The following is a 15,067-nucleotide window of genomic DNA, read 5'->3' on the forward strand; positions in this document are numbered from 1 at the left end:
GGGGTTTGCTGCTTCAAGGTGAGAATGCAAAAGAGATTCTACATAGCTACTTGCAGAAAAGAAAAGAAAATTAGAAAATGTTAGATAAGGTAATATAAAATCAAATATAAATATAAACATATAAAACCAAATGATACTAATTTAACATTTAAAGCAATGTTGGCATTTAGACCTCAATACCCAGTGAATTTTGAATCAATATAGATAGCTGTGGCGATTTATTCTACTTATTTTTTTCCCAAATTTATGCTCATTTAGTATACTAGGGCATCTGGGACTGTGGTTAAAAATATTTTCCATTAGGATAATCCAAGAATTTACTTATGATGTGTATATCTAGAAAATATTTCTAGAAGCATTTTCCGATTGCCTTCAGTACATAAGCCATCTGATTTTATAATAATGTCCCTGAAAAGTGCAGATAAGCTTACTTGGTGGGTAAAGTTGCTTGCTGCCAATACTAATGACCCAAGTTTCAACCCAAGGACACTTTGGGACAAGGAAGGAAGCAGCTTCTAAAAGCTGTCTTCTGACTTCCACACAGAGGTGTGGCACACTCTTCCCAAAAGTAAACAAATAGAAAATACCCCTGAGTCCAACACAACTATGGTTATAACATTGAGGAATACTAGTAAGAAGAAAACACCATAAAAAGATATGATTTCTCCATGTACGAAGAAATATCTTTTTCTATAAAACATTGATGTCTAGTTCACTGGGTGTGCTTTTCATTGAGAACTCTGTTGTCCTGGTTTGGTTTGATTATCATTAGTTGTGTGATACTAGGCTACCGACATACTACCTCAGAGTATCCATCACCTGACGTCTACATTGTGGGCAAAACCATACAATGATTTTAGGGAATAAAATGAGATATATGGTTATTAGAATAGCTTAGCTAAAGAGTTCTTTATTCTGTTGCTTATTATTCTAAGATAGTATTTTTTATGTTGTAGGAGAGAATGTTATTATGCTTCAGATTTGTAAATTCAGATATGTACATTTCACAAAATTCTGTCAAAAGAATTTTCTATTATTTAAATGCTTTATAATCCAGTGTCCATTCAGTGGTCAGTCATATCCTTTACTCATTCCTCTATATCTTTGTCCAACTAAATACAAACTACCTAGAATTCAGCAAATTTTCACAATTTGGCTTACTAAATCTTTACTTCAGCTATTTTCTTAATCTATCCCAAACTGGAATGTCCTTGAATAGAAATTACTCTTACATTTCTCATATCTACAACAAGCAACAGTTTTCTGAACGTGGTCCTCTCCACAGCTAATAAATGTATAAATTTATTTCATTTTGAATCTTAATTACATGTTTGAAACTTAAAATTTGATTTTGGAGGGTATAAAAACTAATAGTATCAAAAGTAAAGGAGTCAGTAAGACAACATAAAATATCTCTAAAAATAATAAAATATTTTTAATATATCAAGTGTTAAAGCATAATCCTATGCTTACAGGTAAAAATGTCCCCCCAAAGAGCATTGGGTGAGGCATTTCAGTGATACTTTACTTGCTACAGAATGAACAGACTTCATCCATCGCACATCTCATGGACAAACATAATGGCTCTGATATGATTTGAGAAGCAGCCTCATTGACTGAAACTAGAGTGACTTCTTTATGATGGAGTGGTTTGATCAGGAAAGTTACAAAAGCAATTGTTTTTAGGATAAAATATGCTCTGCTTTGTGGCATTCTCAGTTCAGACTTTATCTTTTCACTTAAATTTGCATTTACATTACATGGAGCCTTGGATAGTCAGTCTTGAGTTTACAACAAAGTTCTCAGGACAGAAACAGAAACAGAATATAACCAGGTTCTCCACCAGAATATCACATGAATATACACAGGCCTACTTCCGGATAGAGTCTTTGTTCCACTCTGAAGCCTCCTGAACAGAGTATCTAATATTTGTGCTTCTTTTGCATTTGTCTTCAAATTCCACCGCGTTTTGCTCATTAAACTCAGCATTAAAGCATTTTGCCCTCAACCGCTCCCTCAGTCTTCCTACAAATGAGGTCCAAAGACCTAGGAACCACGTGTTCAGGTTTACTGCAGCAATGGTTCCTCTTCTAGATGTCAATTTCTTGTTTCTTTTACTTTTCTACAGTCTTGATAAAACACTCTTACAATGCAGCTTTAGGAAGGAAGGGGTTATTCTGGCTCACAATTCAAGACTTCACACTCTTACAGAACAGCAGTCACCAGGCAGGAGTTTGAGGAAGCAGCTCACATGGTATCAACAGTCAGGAATCTGAGATGAAAAGCATGTTCAGGCTCAGCTAGATTTCTCCTTTTAATATAGCATTCAACCCTGAGGTGCTGCTGCCCAATTTGAGAGCTGATCTTCCAAACTCAACCAACTAGATCATTTAGATAACCAGTCATAGACTCAGATATTTCAAGAATTTAGCATGATTTTCATAGTCCCTTGTAGGCATGAATTGATATTCACTTTTTGGGTGATAATAGATTCTATCTAACTGGCAATCAATATTATCACAATTTACAATCAAGAATTAGGGAAGACTCAAAATAATAAAATTGGCTGGTATGTAATCGTGATCTAGAGAATTGATTTGACAGTACTTTTTTTTTAAAAAGAAGTTGTTAAAGGTAAAGAAAACAGGACCAGGGAAGAGTTCAGATAGTGAAGTTCTTTTTGCAGAAAATGAGACTTGCATTTGATCTTAAGCAGCTACGTTCTAAGGAAATTGTGGTAGTTCACCTGTCTGTGGCTGGAAGTTGAGCTAACCGAGTCTAATTAGTATGCTGGAGCTTCCCAGCAAATTTTATGTAAAACAGCCATAGGTATATCTCCCAGTTGTGACTTCTGAGACACACCTCTGGCTTCCTGAAATATTCGAACACATGTAAACATGTTCTCCCACTCACATGTACATACACACATGCACACTCTCCTGCATATATGCTAACACATTTAAAAACATAAACAGAATTCTTCCATAGTTACACCCTCATTGTAGATCTTTTTTAAATCTGAAATGTGAAATTAATATCTAAAGTGTAATAAATTTCTGCCAGATGCTCAAAGTAATATAAGGGAAAAAAAATAAGTAAAAGGTATCCCAAAGGGACTTCTCAAAACTCTCAAAAGACCACAGCAGAAGGGAGGAGATGAGGTGTTTCTCATAAATATACTCATGTTAACAGATAAATATTAAATATTATCACTTTGTAATTGAGATAGATTGCCACATCTTTGAATACCTTATCAAACCATAAGTTCTACTCAAAGTCTAGAAAATTCACTCCTGTGCCACAAGCAAGCCTAAGGAATTCCAAAACAATCTATACATTCTAAGGAATGTACTCAAAAAGTCCACTTAAAAATTTAATATGATTCACACTCTTCTTAATATACGTTCTTATGAAATAGGAGGAAAAGGTAAAAAGACAATTTTTAAAAAGGTTTCCACAAAATTCAGTAAATATTTCATAATAGAAAATTTCATATGCTTACTTTTCTTCTCTCCTAACTCTTAACTCTGAATAATATAGATACAAGGAATATCGGTGGAAGAGAAGTTGACACTTCTGCAAATTCTGAAAACTATTTAATAAAAAGGGGTGAGGTTACACAATGAAAATCACTTCTAGGTATTCGTGCAATCTTGCAAACAGGGCTCTCTGGCAGCTGTCACAATTTCTCTGGACTTATGCTATGAGGAATAGGAACAGGTTTCTGAGTTTCCCCGGGAGACTACTCAGCTGTCAGTCCTAAAATAAAAAACACCCCAGCAGGGACTCGTTTAAGAGTGTTAAATCCACAGAATTGCAGTATAACATTGATTCTGCCCATGCCATACTTACTAACTTTACTTGCAATTATGGAGAAATTATACTGTGCAGTGCTCTCTCTGTCTAGTAATTCATTCGTGGCGATGGTTCCTTCAGTTCCGTCTATTGTAAAGTAGCTGTCCCCATCACTCTTCCAATCTATGAAGTACCTGTATGTGAAAGGGGTAGATGCAAATGCGCAATGATTACACATGAATCATGATGGCAGTTAGGCTAACTTGACACAGTTACTTATTTTTCACCCTGTAGCTATTACCCACCTTGCAATAAAGAAGAGGGTAAATGACAGCTCCTTTATTGTAAAGTCAGTATGCTCAAGGGGAAACGGGAAATAATGAAAGATTTAATACTCTTGCTGTTCATATTATTTTAGGGTCTTGACACTTTGAAAGCTCAGCAGAGACTGAAATTCTAAAGCTGACCATGGTTTTCCTTAACCTACTGAATATTAAAACTCTCTCAAGTAGTAAAAGAATCCCTCAATGAGACCAGTGGGAAAGGTGAAGGATGGAGAGAGATTTCTGAAAACTACTAAAACTCTAGGCAGAACAGACACAGCTTTTGTGCTTCCTTGAGAGGAGGAAAGGATAATAGTACAGGAAACAAACAAAAGTCACTGAAATTTGGGGGATTCAGCAAAATTGTTTACCTTTAATTAGTTATATCTTTGTAACTTTTAAATTTTCTGACATCCTTGGTCAGATAATATTGCCTTCTCTGCAATAGCTAGCAGAAAAACCCAAGAGTATGAATAATAAAAGAGAGATTAAATTTCCTTAAATATTCAGATAATGAGATACATGTGGAATGATAAAGATGTTCTTGATCACAATAACAAAATATTTTTTACAGTGCTGGGTTAAGATCCTAGAGCCATGAACATGCTAGGAAAATGCTCTAACAGGGAGGGAAACACAGGGAAAACAAGAATTATAAAAGGTTAAAAGCCAACACTGGTTCCATAACTATCAACATTAACTTCTTTATCTCCATAATTGTCCATATTGAACATTATTATTCTCTTTATATAGCATATGAAGAAACCAAATTCCAAAATATGAAAAAAAAATGCCTGGGTTTATGGACCAGTTTAATGATATCCGTCACATAACCATCACTATTTTGTATTTGTGACTTGAAATAGAATGCTGTATTGGAAAGCTACTGTACTAATAAGGAGGCACAAGGTGCAGGATCTTTCCCAAGTATTTTGGACCCTATGAACCCCATAGAAGTTATTAAAGATAGGCGTCAAGGCAAATAATATTTTCCCATTTGACCCATTGAACATTTCCATGCCACAAATGAGTATTTATTTTAATCAGGAGAAATTAGTGAATATGTGCATCTATATATCAGGTTATTATTTTGAGAAATTCATGTGATTCCTATCATTGCACTGAGAGATCAAATCCAGTTTGCCATTACAAATGAGATGTATAAGCTTAACATATCAATATCTTTTAGTAACTGATCTTACAACAAGTTGTTATTGTTGCTAGGTCTGAACCATGCTGTTAATCTGCTGTTGATATCTTAGCTTCTGATTGATGACATAATAAATCATTGAAGTCTAATAATTTCAATGTAACAGCTCTTTCTATAGGAACATGTCCAAAAATACAAAAGAAGTTACAGTGCACTTAAGAGTTAAGGAGAATTGAAATAATCTTATTTTGTTCTTCCTATTGCAAGTACTTTTCTAAATAGGAAAATATTTTGTCACAATATTCTTTTTCTTGGCACTCCAACTAAACATATGCCAAACAAAGAGAAAATTGCAACTTAGCCTCATTAGCTAATATTTTATGAGTTACCATTGATGCAGAATGTGTTCAATGCATAACTGACAAGTGTCTACTACACACTAAACACCATGCTAGAGGGAACTGTATAAAATGGAATATAATGCTCACCACTGATGGATGTGGAGAGACAATTATCTCTAGATGATCTCGCCATCTGATAGATGATGAGAAAAGGCCTTGCAATGGTGCCAAGGAAAAATACCTATATAAAATCTAATGCCTGAAGAAGAAAATCTCCCAGACCTGATGATTGGATGGCCCTAGAAGGCTGTGTAGAAATGATCCAGGGAAAGACTAGCAATCACAGACAAGAGGGAAAGAACCTATTTTAGGTAGCTGTATTAGCAGTAGAAACCCTAGGAAATAGCTATAGAAAAGCTATGCTGTTAGCTATTATCACAGAAAAGACAGAGTGGCACAATACCAAAAGCGATTTAGTACCTGGATAATTTGCATATAATAATAAGGAGTGGAGTCTACATGTGATAAGAGATTCATTATTAAGGAGATTACTAAAGCATCAACTGAACAACAGTTGCTTTGAAGGGCAGGTAATGGGAGCATTCAAACAAGACAACACTGTTAAAGTAAGCATTTTTTTGGCTTCCAGAATTTTCCAAAAGACAGAGTAGCCTGGACAGCATGGCTGGATTTCATTTCAAGGAGCTTTGAGGAGTGGTTACCATAAGAAGGGGTACGGTACGCTGCCCAAAGGAGAGAAGATGCAAGCACTCACTAGGTGATTAGGATTTGGTAAAGATACAGAAAGTGTTAGAGTGACTTGCTGTATTGAAGTGCATGGGAGAAAGGAATAAAGAATCAAGGCTGTGTTCATGCATGTCTCAGGAAAACAAAACAAAGGCTTGTAATCTATAGGTGCATAAGATGAAAAAGAGTTTCTCAAGGAAATGCCTAAGATCAGGAATAATTTTTCAGCTCCTACAATATTTTCTTTCTGTGCCAAATAGGAATTTAATTATCCTACACTTACTGTTACAGTTGTTATAGCAAGTACAAATTAATAATTTAATATCTTAAATAGTTTTGTGTTCTCCAAAGCCTTGGGCAATTGAATATTTGGATTCAGAGTGGTAGAGTTGTTTGGGTTGGTTTAGGAGATGTGGTCTTGATGGAGAAAGTTTGTCATTCTGGTTAGACTATGATCATTCTAAAGCCACGTGTCATTCCAAATTCATTCTCTCTCTCTGTTTCCTGACTATGGTTTGAAGATGTGAGCTACCAGCTTAATGCTGCAGCTACCACACCCACCTAGTGTCCCAATTCCCCACAAGGATGGTGAGGTGTTGGGATCAGAATGGCTCTGACCCCTCTAAGATTGCCCCACCTCCCCTGTTCTGAGTGCACTGAGGTCAGGCTGTTCTGCGGATGCTTTGCTGTTTGGTATATCTCCTGGTTTGGCAGCTGTGGCTTCCTGGGGCATGCTGACCGTTCCTTGACCCTGGGTGCTTGATAAACAATTTTGTTTGTTTCCTCCTGAAAGGGTATATAAGATGGGCAAGAAAGAATAAAGCTAGTCCTGATGCTTACAACTTGACTGGTGTGTGCTGTGTTCACCCCGACTTCCCTTGCCAGGTTTTAGGCCCAATTGCCGTGCAGGCACAGCAGTGACCATCTCCTGTCTCCTCTTATCTATCAGGAAACTAAAGCCCAAATACATTTTTCAGTCTGTAAGTTATATTGGCCAAAGCTCTTTTATCAAAACAATGGAAAAGTAACTAATACTAACAGTCTGAGCTGTTCTGAACTGTAGTATTTTCATGAGATTTTTTTTTTTTTTTTCGAGACAGGGTTTCTCTGTGTAGCTTTGTGCCTTTCGTGGGACTCACTTGGTAGCCCAGGCTAGCGTCGAACTCACAGAGATCTGCCTCCCGAGTGCTTGGATTAAAGGCGTGCGCCACCACCGCCCGGCATGAGATTTTTATTAATACTCAGATCTTAAAAAACTTATGTGAGAAGCTTCATTATCAGGAAATTTTAATTAAGTGATATGGAATCATGATAGTGGGAAAGAATAAAACAATGTTTTACCTCGAGAGTATAAAAGAGACTGTATCTTTTACCATGGTTAAAAATTATTAGTTACTACATTGTCCCTTCTCCATGATATGTATCAATAACTCTCCAACTTGATGTACAAGAACCAATACTTTGTTTTTAAAATACTTTCAAAATTTTAAAAAGTTGCACAAATATTACCATAAATGTTATAATTCCTAAGTGAATATTTTACATTTCCTTCAGAACTATAAAATATTCACTTAGGAATTATAACATTTGCAAAAATATATGCATGTATACTGATATTTGGAAGATACATTTGAGAACATTTTACAGAAACCATGCCTCTTAAGCTTAAAATACTTAAACATGTTGCTCCAATAGCAAAGACAACGAGTTTGTTCCAATACTTGTAATTATAGTGGACATGTTCATGTGTATACAAAAGCATATGTCCCTGTGTTGTTTTTTTTTTTTTTTTTTTTTTTTTTTTTTTGTGTGTGTGTGTGTGTGAAACTTGTATACTGTTCTTCCACAGGAGCTGTCCAAATATTTTGAGACAGACTGTCTGTCTCATTGACCTAGAAGTTGCCAAGTAGTTTAGGTTGTCTGGGAGATGAGCACCAGGGGCACACCTATTTCTTCCTCCACTGCCTTGGATTGCAATCACTTGCCACCACACCTGGCTTTTTATTATTTTTGTTAACCTGAACTACTGAGCTTATTCTCAGGTCTTTGTGATTGCAAGCCAAGCACTTTCATGAAGAACATGCCTCTGATGCCCTTATTTCCTGCTTTTCTCTGTTCCTCTTCTAATGCTTTTGTTTGCACTGAATATTTTAAAATGCTATATGAATGCCTCTAATATGATTTTCATTTTTTATCCGAGTTATCTTTTAATATCTACTCTAAATTTTATCATGTGCATTCATCTGATTTGAATTCATGTTAAGTTCAGAAAATAATAAAAGCTGTATTACTATTCAGCTATGCATTCTGACATATTTAACATTTATTCACATATATTATTATATATTATAATTATATATCTCACACGTATAGCTAAGCTGTTTGTAATCATTTGGTCTTATATTTTACATCTATTAAAGCTAAGGACAGTATTTGTGGACCAACTACTGAGCTGTCTGTTCTTATGGATTATTATACACTGGGCACCCCCTCTCAGCTACTGTCCTAGGCAGAGATTAGAGGAGCTTCTTGTCTTTCTTTTTTCTCTCATAAGTCAAAAATTGTTGTCATGGACATTAGGAGCTATCTTGGAGAGGAATACCACACATAGGAAGGTGTGAATAAAGAAAGAAGTTACGGATCTTTTTGTCCCAAACAATAGGGATATAGCTTCTGTTATTTGTAGTAAAAGGCTACAAGAATATTGCTACTATGACCTCCCCAGAGTGGTACAATGAACCTGCCTGTGATGGAGGTTGCTGCATGGAGAAAAGTCATCTGTCCTAAGTCACACCGGTCTATGGTAGACTTTTATGTCATGGTAGATGGTAGATATCAGTGAATAGAATGAGGATATAGATCTGAGGTCTACCCCCATAATCTGTTGGTAGCTTCAAAGATTTTTAAAAAGTTATACAATACCCCTTAGGGTATAGTAGTGGAACCTGTACTTTGGCAGCAACAAATAGACTTACTTCCCACTTATCTAAATGACTAACAAGGGCTAGCAAAGTCATTAATTTTGGATGAGAACATTCCAACACCACTATATTTAGCCATCACAACCACTAACTATACTCTAAATATTATATCCATGGGTAAGAACAGGCCTTACACTGCATCAAGGAGACATCTTTTCACAACAGACAGAGGCCAATACAAAGTTGTGGAGTGCAGTCACAATAGATATATCCATAAAACAGTTCCAACAACTAAGATTCAGGGGACATTGTGGAAAAAGTGACAGAAAGATTATAAGAGCCAGACAATAAAGGAGTCTGTTGTGATACTGTCAGAAGTTACACCCATAAAGTTGCACCCACATGGCTTTCTAAATATGAACTCAACAAGGAAAACAACAATAGATATGCCAGAGCAGGTGAGAAGAAAGGTCAGGAGACCTAAATCTTACACAAATAATGACAGGCATATAAGCAATGCTCAGAGTGGAATAAACAGTCTTCCACAAGAAAGAACACAACAATTATTCAATAACAAAAATCCATCCCTGAAAACAAATATAAATAGTATAAATAGCATTGAACATATTGAACAGCCTATGTTTAGGAATATATATGTATATACATATACCCATGCATACTATTCAAGAAAAAGAAGCCACAGATCTAAAAGACAGCAAGGAAAAGTGCATGGGATGGTTTAGAGGGAAGAAATGGAAGGGAGAAATGATGCAATTATATTATAAGCTCAAAATAAAGCAAAAAAGGAACCAAAAATATTTTAATGGTTATTCTGTAATAAGCAGTTCTTTATATATTGTATGATCTCAGGAAATTTTCCAGAATCAGTAGACAAATGCTTTTTATTAACAATTGTTATCATTATCCGTGCTTCTTTATCCTGGATAGTTGCCTATGGAGTTCCATTTTTGCCATTTATTAAATGGCATCTCTATCCTTATTTTTAACACTATCAACATTTTTTGTATGTTGTCTGCTTTAAGAATTTTTGACTACTATTCTTTAATAATTATACACTTCTTTGTAAATCTTTGTAACATGACAATCTTTCTTTGATGTCCATGGTATTCAGATAATATGTAGAGCTTGGCCAATGTATTGTTGTTTATATATTGATCTGGGCATGTGATGTGTTTGGTCCTACTGACATCACCTTAATTACTTTAAGGCAGAAGCTAGCTTTACTTATGTTGAGTAACCAAGTTGTTTTTTTGCACAAAACACCTGGTGCATAAATTCTGTAATGAGTTCAATGCACAGAGACTGTAGTTCTTGTCCGTGTGACAGATAAAGTTTCTAATTTAGGCCCACATATTTAGAAATCTAAGAAGCTCATGTTAGAGGTTGGGAATTGGTTCAATTTGTTAAGTGCATCACAGGTTTCAATACCTGAGCTTCCTCTACAAAATTCATTTAAAAATGTGAACTTTGTGAGTGTGCTTGCTCTAACAATGGCAACCTGGGAGGTGGAGACAGGCAGATCCCTGGAGTCTTTTGTATAACTAATTAGCCTACCTTGAAAGATTTCAAAGTCATGCCATTTTAATTCTGGAGCATTGTATGACTGTTATTCTTTTGAAATTATGTTTGGTCATTACCCATTCCATATATAGTTAAAGATTGTTAGGTTTATTATAGGTAGGTTGTCCCTTGACTTCCAGATACATGTGTACACATACATTTCTGGAATTCCATACACATGTCTACATGTCTGTGCACATGCATAGCAATGCACATGTGAACACATATATGAAAACATATATGCTCTTATTTAGGGCCATCTGAGTGGTGACAACTTTCTCAATTTAAATAGAAAGAAATTCAGGCTTACATAAATCTTGTCAGCTAAATATTTATGAAATTAACCATTTTGTTTGTAAGTGCTTTCAGAAAACATCTTACAATGTTGATTAAATGGATGTTTCACTTTATTCAGTGAATAAGCATCCATATAAGATAGAATTAGCAGTAATTTTATTTATTTATGAGAAGACAATTAAAAATTAAAGAATTTACGTAATAGCTGTATAAAGCAATTGATTCTTCTCATAGTTTACCAAGGCAGAATACTAATTATTTAGAGTGCCCAAAGCCTGAGACTCAATCCACAGCACCAAACACAGAAATACAATTAAATTACACATTTTAATGTTCTCTAAGTCTTCGATATAGGTGTAAATATGTGAAGCAGAATAAAATATCTACATAACTTAGGACACAAGCTTTCTCTATTACTTTTGTGTAACAGCCATATGCAGTGTGGTACAATTTTGATTGAATGAAATAAAGCACAAAAAACATTCATTTTGTTCACATGTGGTATAATTAGTGTCGTATCATTCCTTACAATCTCTGTTTTCCTTGTCTCCTATGTAATAGAGAAAATAACTGTAGCTTTCACTGAGTTGTGAAATGCAATACAAGATGTTATAAAAATGAAATGAGATAAGTTGCTTAAGTGTAGAATTATTCTGATCAACTTACATGAATACTTTCCACCTCTTCCATCTTTCCTTTATATATTTTATAATCTTATAAATTTGTCTATTATTATTTATATTATATCATTTGTTTTTCAATTACAACAATAATCTCCATTTCACAAATTTATTCTTAATTCAGGCACTAAACTATGGAAAACATCAACCTGCACTTTAAGGAAGTGGGACTACAAACATTGCTCATGAACCTTTGCAGCTTTAAACTTTTGGTGTACAAACTATGAGCTCAAGGACTCAGGCTGTGTTAAACACAGTGCTTGTTTGCTTCTTTACTGTTTACTGCATCTCAGCTTTCCACTTCTTTCTCTGGATGATACCTGGGAAGCCTGATTACTTCACACCGCAATATGTCTTTTGGATCAGCTAAATATCCTCAGCATCATCCCATAGCTGATCAAGTAGAAAGCTGTAGGCCTACGCCAAGGTTCCAGTCTTTAACTGTTTCCCTTTATGTGACTCACTGAAGTATCAGTTTTTTTTCTTCCAGTTTGCTCAGTTGGAAGAAACAAAATATCTGTAGAGTATTGACAAGGAAAATATTCTAAAATATCAGGATACTTGCAGAATTATATACATCTACAGTATTGATGGTATTTTCAGGGACCAAAATTTTTAGTTTACCCTTACATGTCTTGCTTTGGATGCTACAGTCTAACTTCAATCTAAAGCATCACCTCCCTAAAACATCCTTCACATAAAATTTTAAAAGCATAAATTGAACAATTTTATAATTTTGACAGTTCTTATTAATAATATTCACATCACGGTGGGATGTGTGACAATTAATAATTTTTATCAGTAAGTGTTTAACAAATTGTTATGAATACCACAGATTGCTTCAACAGAATACTTCATTGAAATCAACCAAATGCCCATTGGTATAGGTCACTGCTGATTTTACTTACATACTCCCGAACCCTGATCCCATACTCTGATGAAGTGATATAATTTTATCTTGATCTGTTATATATATTGAAGACTGTAAAATATCTAGAGCTTATTTTAAATAAAGCTTTAAAAACCTTTTATTTTCTCTTCCTCTCTTTTCTAAATAAGTTCGTATTATCATCATGAAATTTTTCTACACACTAGTAAATTTACAGACTTAAAAATTTCTAACTCCATGAATGGTAGGGCGTCCCTTGCATGTAGAATGTATTACTTTAGCTTTCTACTGATAACTAATCATTATAATGTTCTGCAATATCACAAATGACCTATTATAATGCCATGTCACTATTAATTCTAATTTTTCATATGATTTCAGTAAGCAAAACATAGAAGGTAAATAAGGCCACACATGAAAAATAGTGAGAGATAATTAGAGCCAAAGGGCTCTCATTTAATGAGTGGATTAATCACTGTGTTTTTACTATGAGGACCTCATTGAGCAGTGGTAGTGACAGGAGTTTTGGACTGGGTCCCTGGAAGCATGCCTTTGGGGTGATTTCTTGCCCTGGCTTCCTCCTATGTGCTCTTTCTGTGCATTCTGTACAAAGAGAGGTCAAGATGCTCTTCCATGTTAAGATTCTGCTGCCATGACCTTTCCAAGTTCTTGGGGCCAAAGAAGCATTGACTTTACCTTCTGAAACTGTGAGGCAGAATAAAGATTGAACACCTTGAGTTATTTCTTTTGGTATTTTGTCATAGTGATGAAAAATAGCTATTGTAATATTATTATGCATTTAAAGTAAGCAATATCAAAAAAATTGTATTTAAAGATTTTTAAACTGTGTGTACAAACATACACACAAAAAAATTCAAGTAAGCTTGGGAATAAGACTTTTGTACAAAAGCAATTTAATAATTATACAGTGAATCGAAAGAGCTGTTAAATATGTACTTCCTCAGTACTTCCAGGTAGAGCAATGACCTGAGATTTCAGAAGATAAAACGTAAAATACAATCAGTTCAGGCTAATGATTTGGACTATAACCACTTTAGATGGCTTTCATCTGATGGTGGGAATGGGTTGGCATAAACCATAGCAGAATAACCTCAAAAGCAAATCATCAAGCAGCCATTAGATCCACCAATAGGATAATATAAAATTGCTTGAAAATGAAAACTTTGACTTTCTAGTTTTAATCTTCATCAAAATTCATCAAAATGTGTAGATTTACATCAGTAGGCCATTGAATCTTCCTATAAACAATTAGCTTGACTGAATCTTTTAAGAAGTTAAAAGCCATATTTAAAAACAAGAATATATATTTTGGTTTTTACTTCATCTTGATGAATGGTATTAATTTCACAGTTAAACTTGACATTTTTCAGATTATTTATGTTTCTGACCAGGTGAGATCATGTAAATGTGCATGAAGAATTTAAATACTTCCAAGTATGCAGTTGACTCCAACGATACAGTGTTTTCCTGTCTCTATTGATACAATAGTCATTTATTTAATAAACTGTTGAAAATTATGAATGTAAAAATAAAATATAGGCTCCAAAAAGCCCCCTCATGCACTAGGGATGGATTCTGATTATATTGCCAGCCCCCCCCCCAAGCAGATCAAGCTACACAATTGTCTCACCATGCAGAGAACCTAGTCCAGTCCCATGCAAGCTCCACAGTCATTGATCCAACTTTCATGAGTTCCCACTAGTTTGGTTTGGTCGTCTCAGCAGATTTCCCTATCATGATCCTGATACACTTGCTCATAGAATCCCTCCTCTCTCTCTCCTACTGGACTCCTGGAGCTCTGTCTGGTGTTTGGCTGTGAAATTCTGCATCATCCTCCATCAGTCATTGGAGAAAAGTTCTATGATGACAGTTAGGGTATTCACTGATCTAATAATGGGACACCTTGTGCAGCTTTGAGGCACGGGGAAGGGCTTGGACTTGCCTGTACTGGATGTGCCTCCCCATGGGAAACCTTGACTTCTTGAGGAGGGAGAGTGGGGGATGGGTTGGAGGGAGGCTGGGAGGGGTTGGAGGAGGAAAGATGAGGATCTTTGATTGGTATGTAAAATGAATGAAAAAATTCTTAGCAAAAAAATAAAATAAACAAAAAAGAAATATAAAGCAAATAAAATTTCAGATAAATACTCTGTGGTTGTTTGAATAAGAATGTTCTCTATAGATTTAGGTATTTGAAGACTTTGTCCCCAGCTGGTGGCACTGTTTGGTGAATTTCAGGAGGTGTGGCCTTAAGGGAGAAGCTACATCCCAGGAGATCGGTTTTGACGGCATATGGCCTCATTCTATTTCTAGTTTGTTCTCTTC

At 35.2% G+C, this 15,067-nt stretch overlaps 1 protein-coding gene across 3 annotated transcripts in view; it reads right to left on the reverse strand.

Annotated features, from left to right (window-relative positions):
* Cdh12 (cadherin 12) overlaps positions 1-15,067 on the reverse strand; it is a 1,003,328-nt gene that overhangs the window by 17,554 nt on the left and 970,707 nt on the right. For all 3 annotated transcript variants that reach the window (XM_028868191.2, XM_028868192.2, XM_028868193.2), the window contains one exon: positions 3,853-3,989. In XM_028868191.2, coding sequence (XP_028724024.1) covers positions 3,853-3,989 — 137 coding nt within the window. The remainder of the gene's footprint in view (positions 1-3,852; positions 3,990-15,067) is intronic.

Source organism: Peromyscus leucopus, chromosome 11 (assembly GCF_004664715.2).
Source record: "Peromyscus leucopus breed LL Stock chromosome 11, UCI_PerLeu_2.1, whole genome shotgun sequence".
NCBI classification, from domain to species: Eukaryota; Metazoa; Chordata; class Mammalia; order Rodentia; family Cricetidae; genus Peromyscus; species Peromyscus leucopus.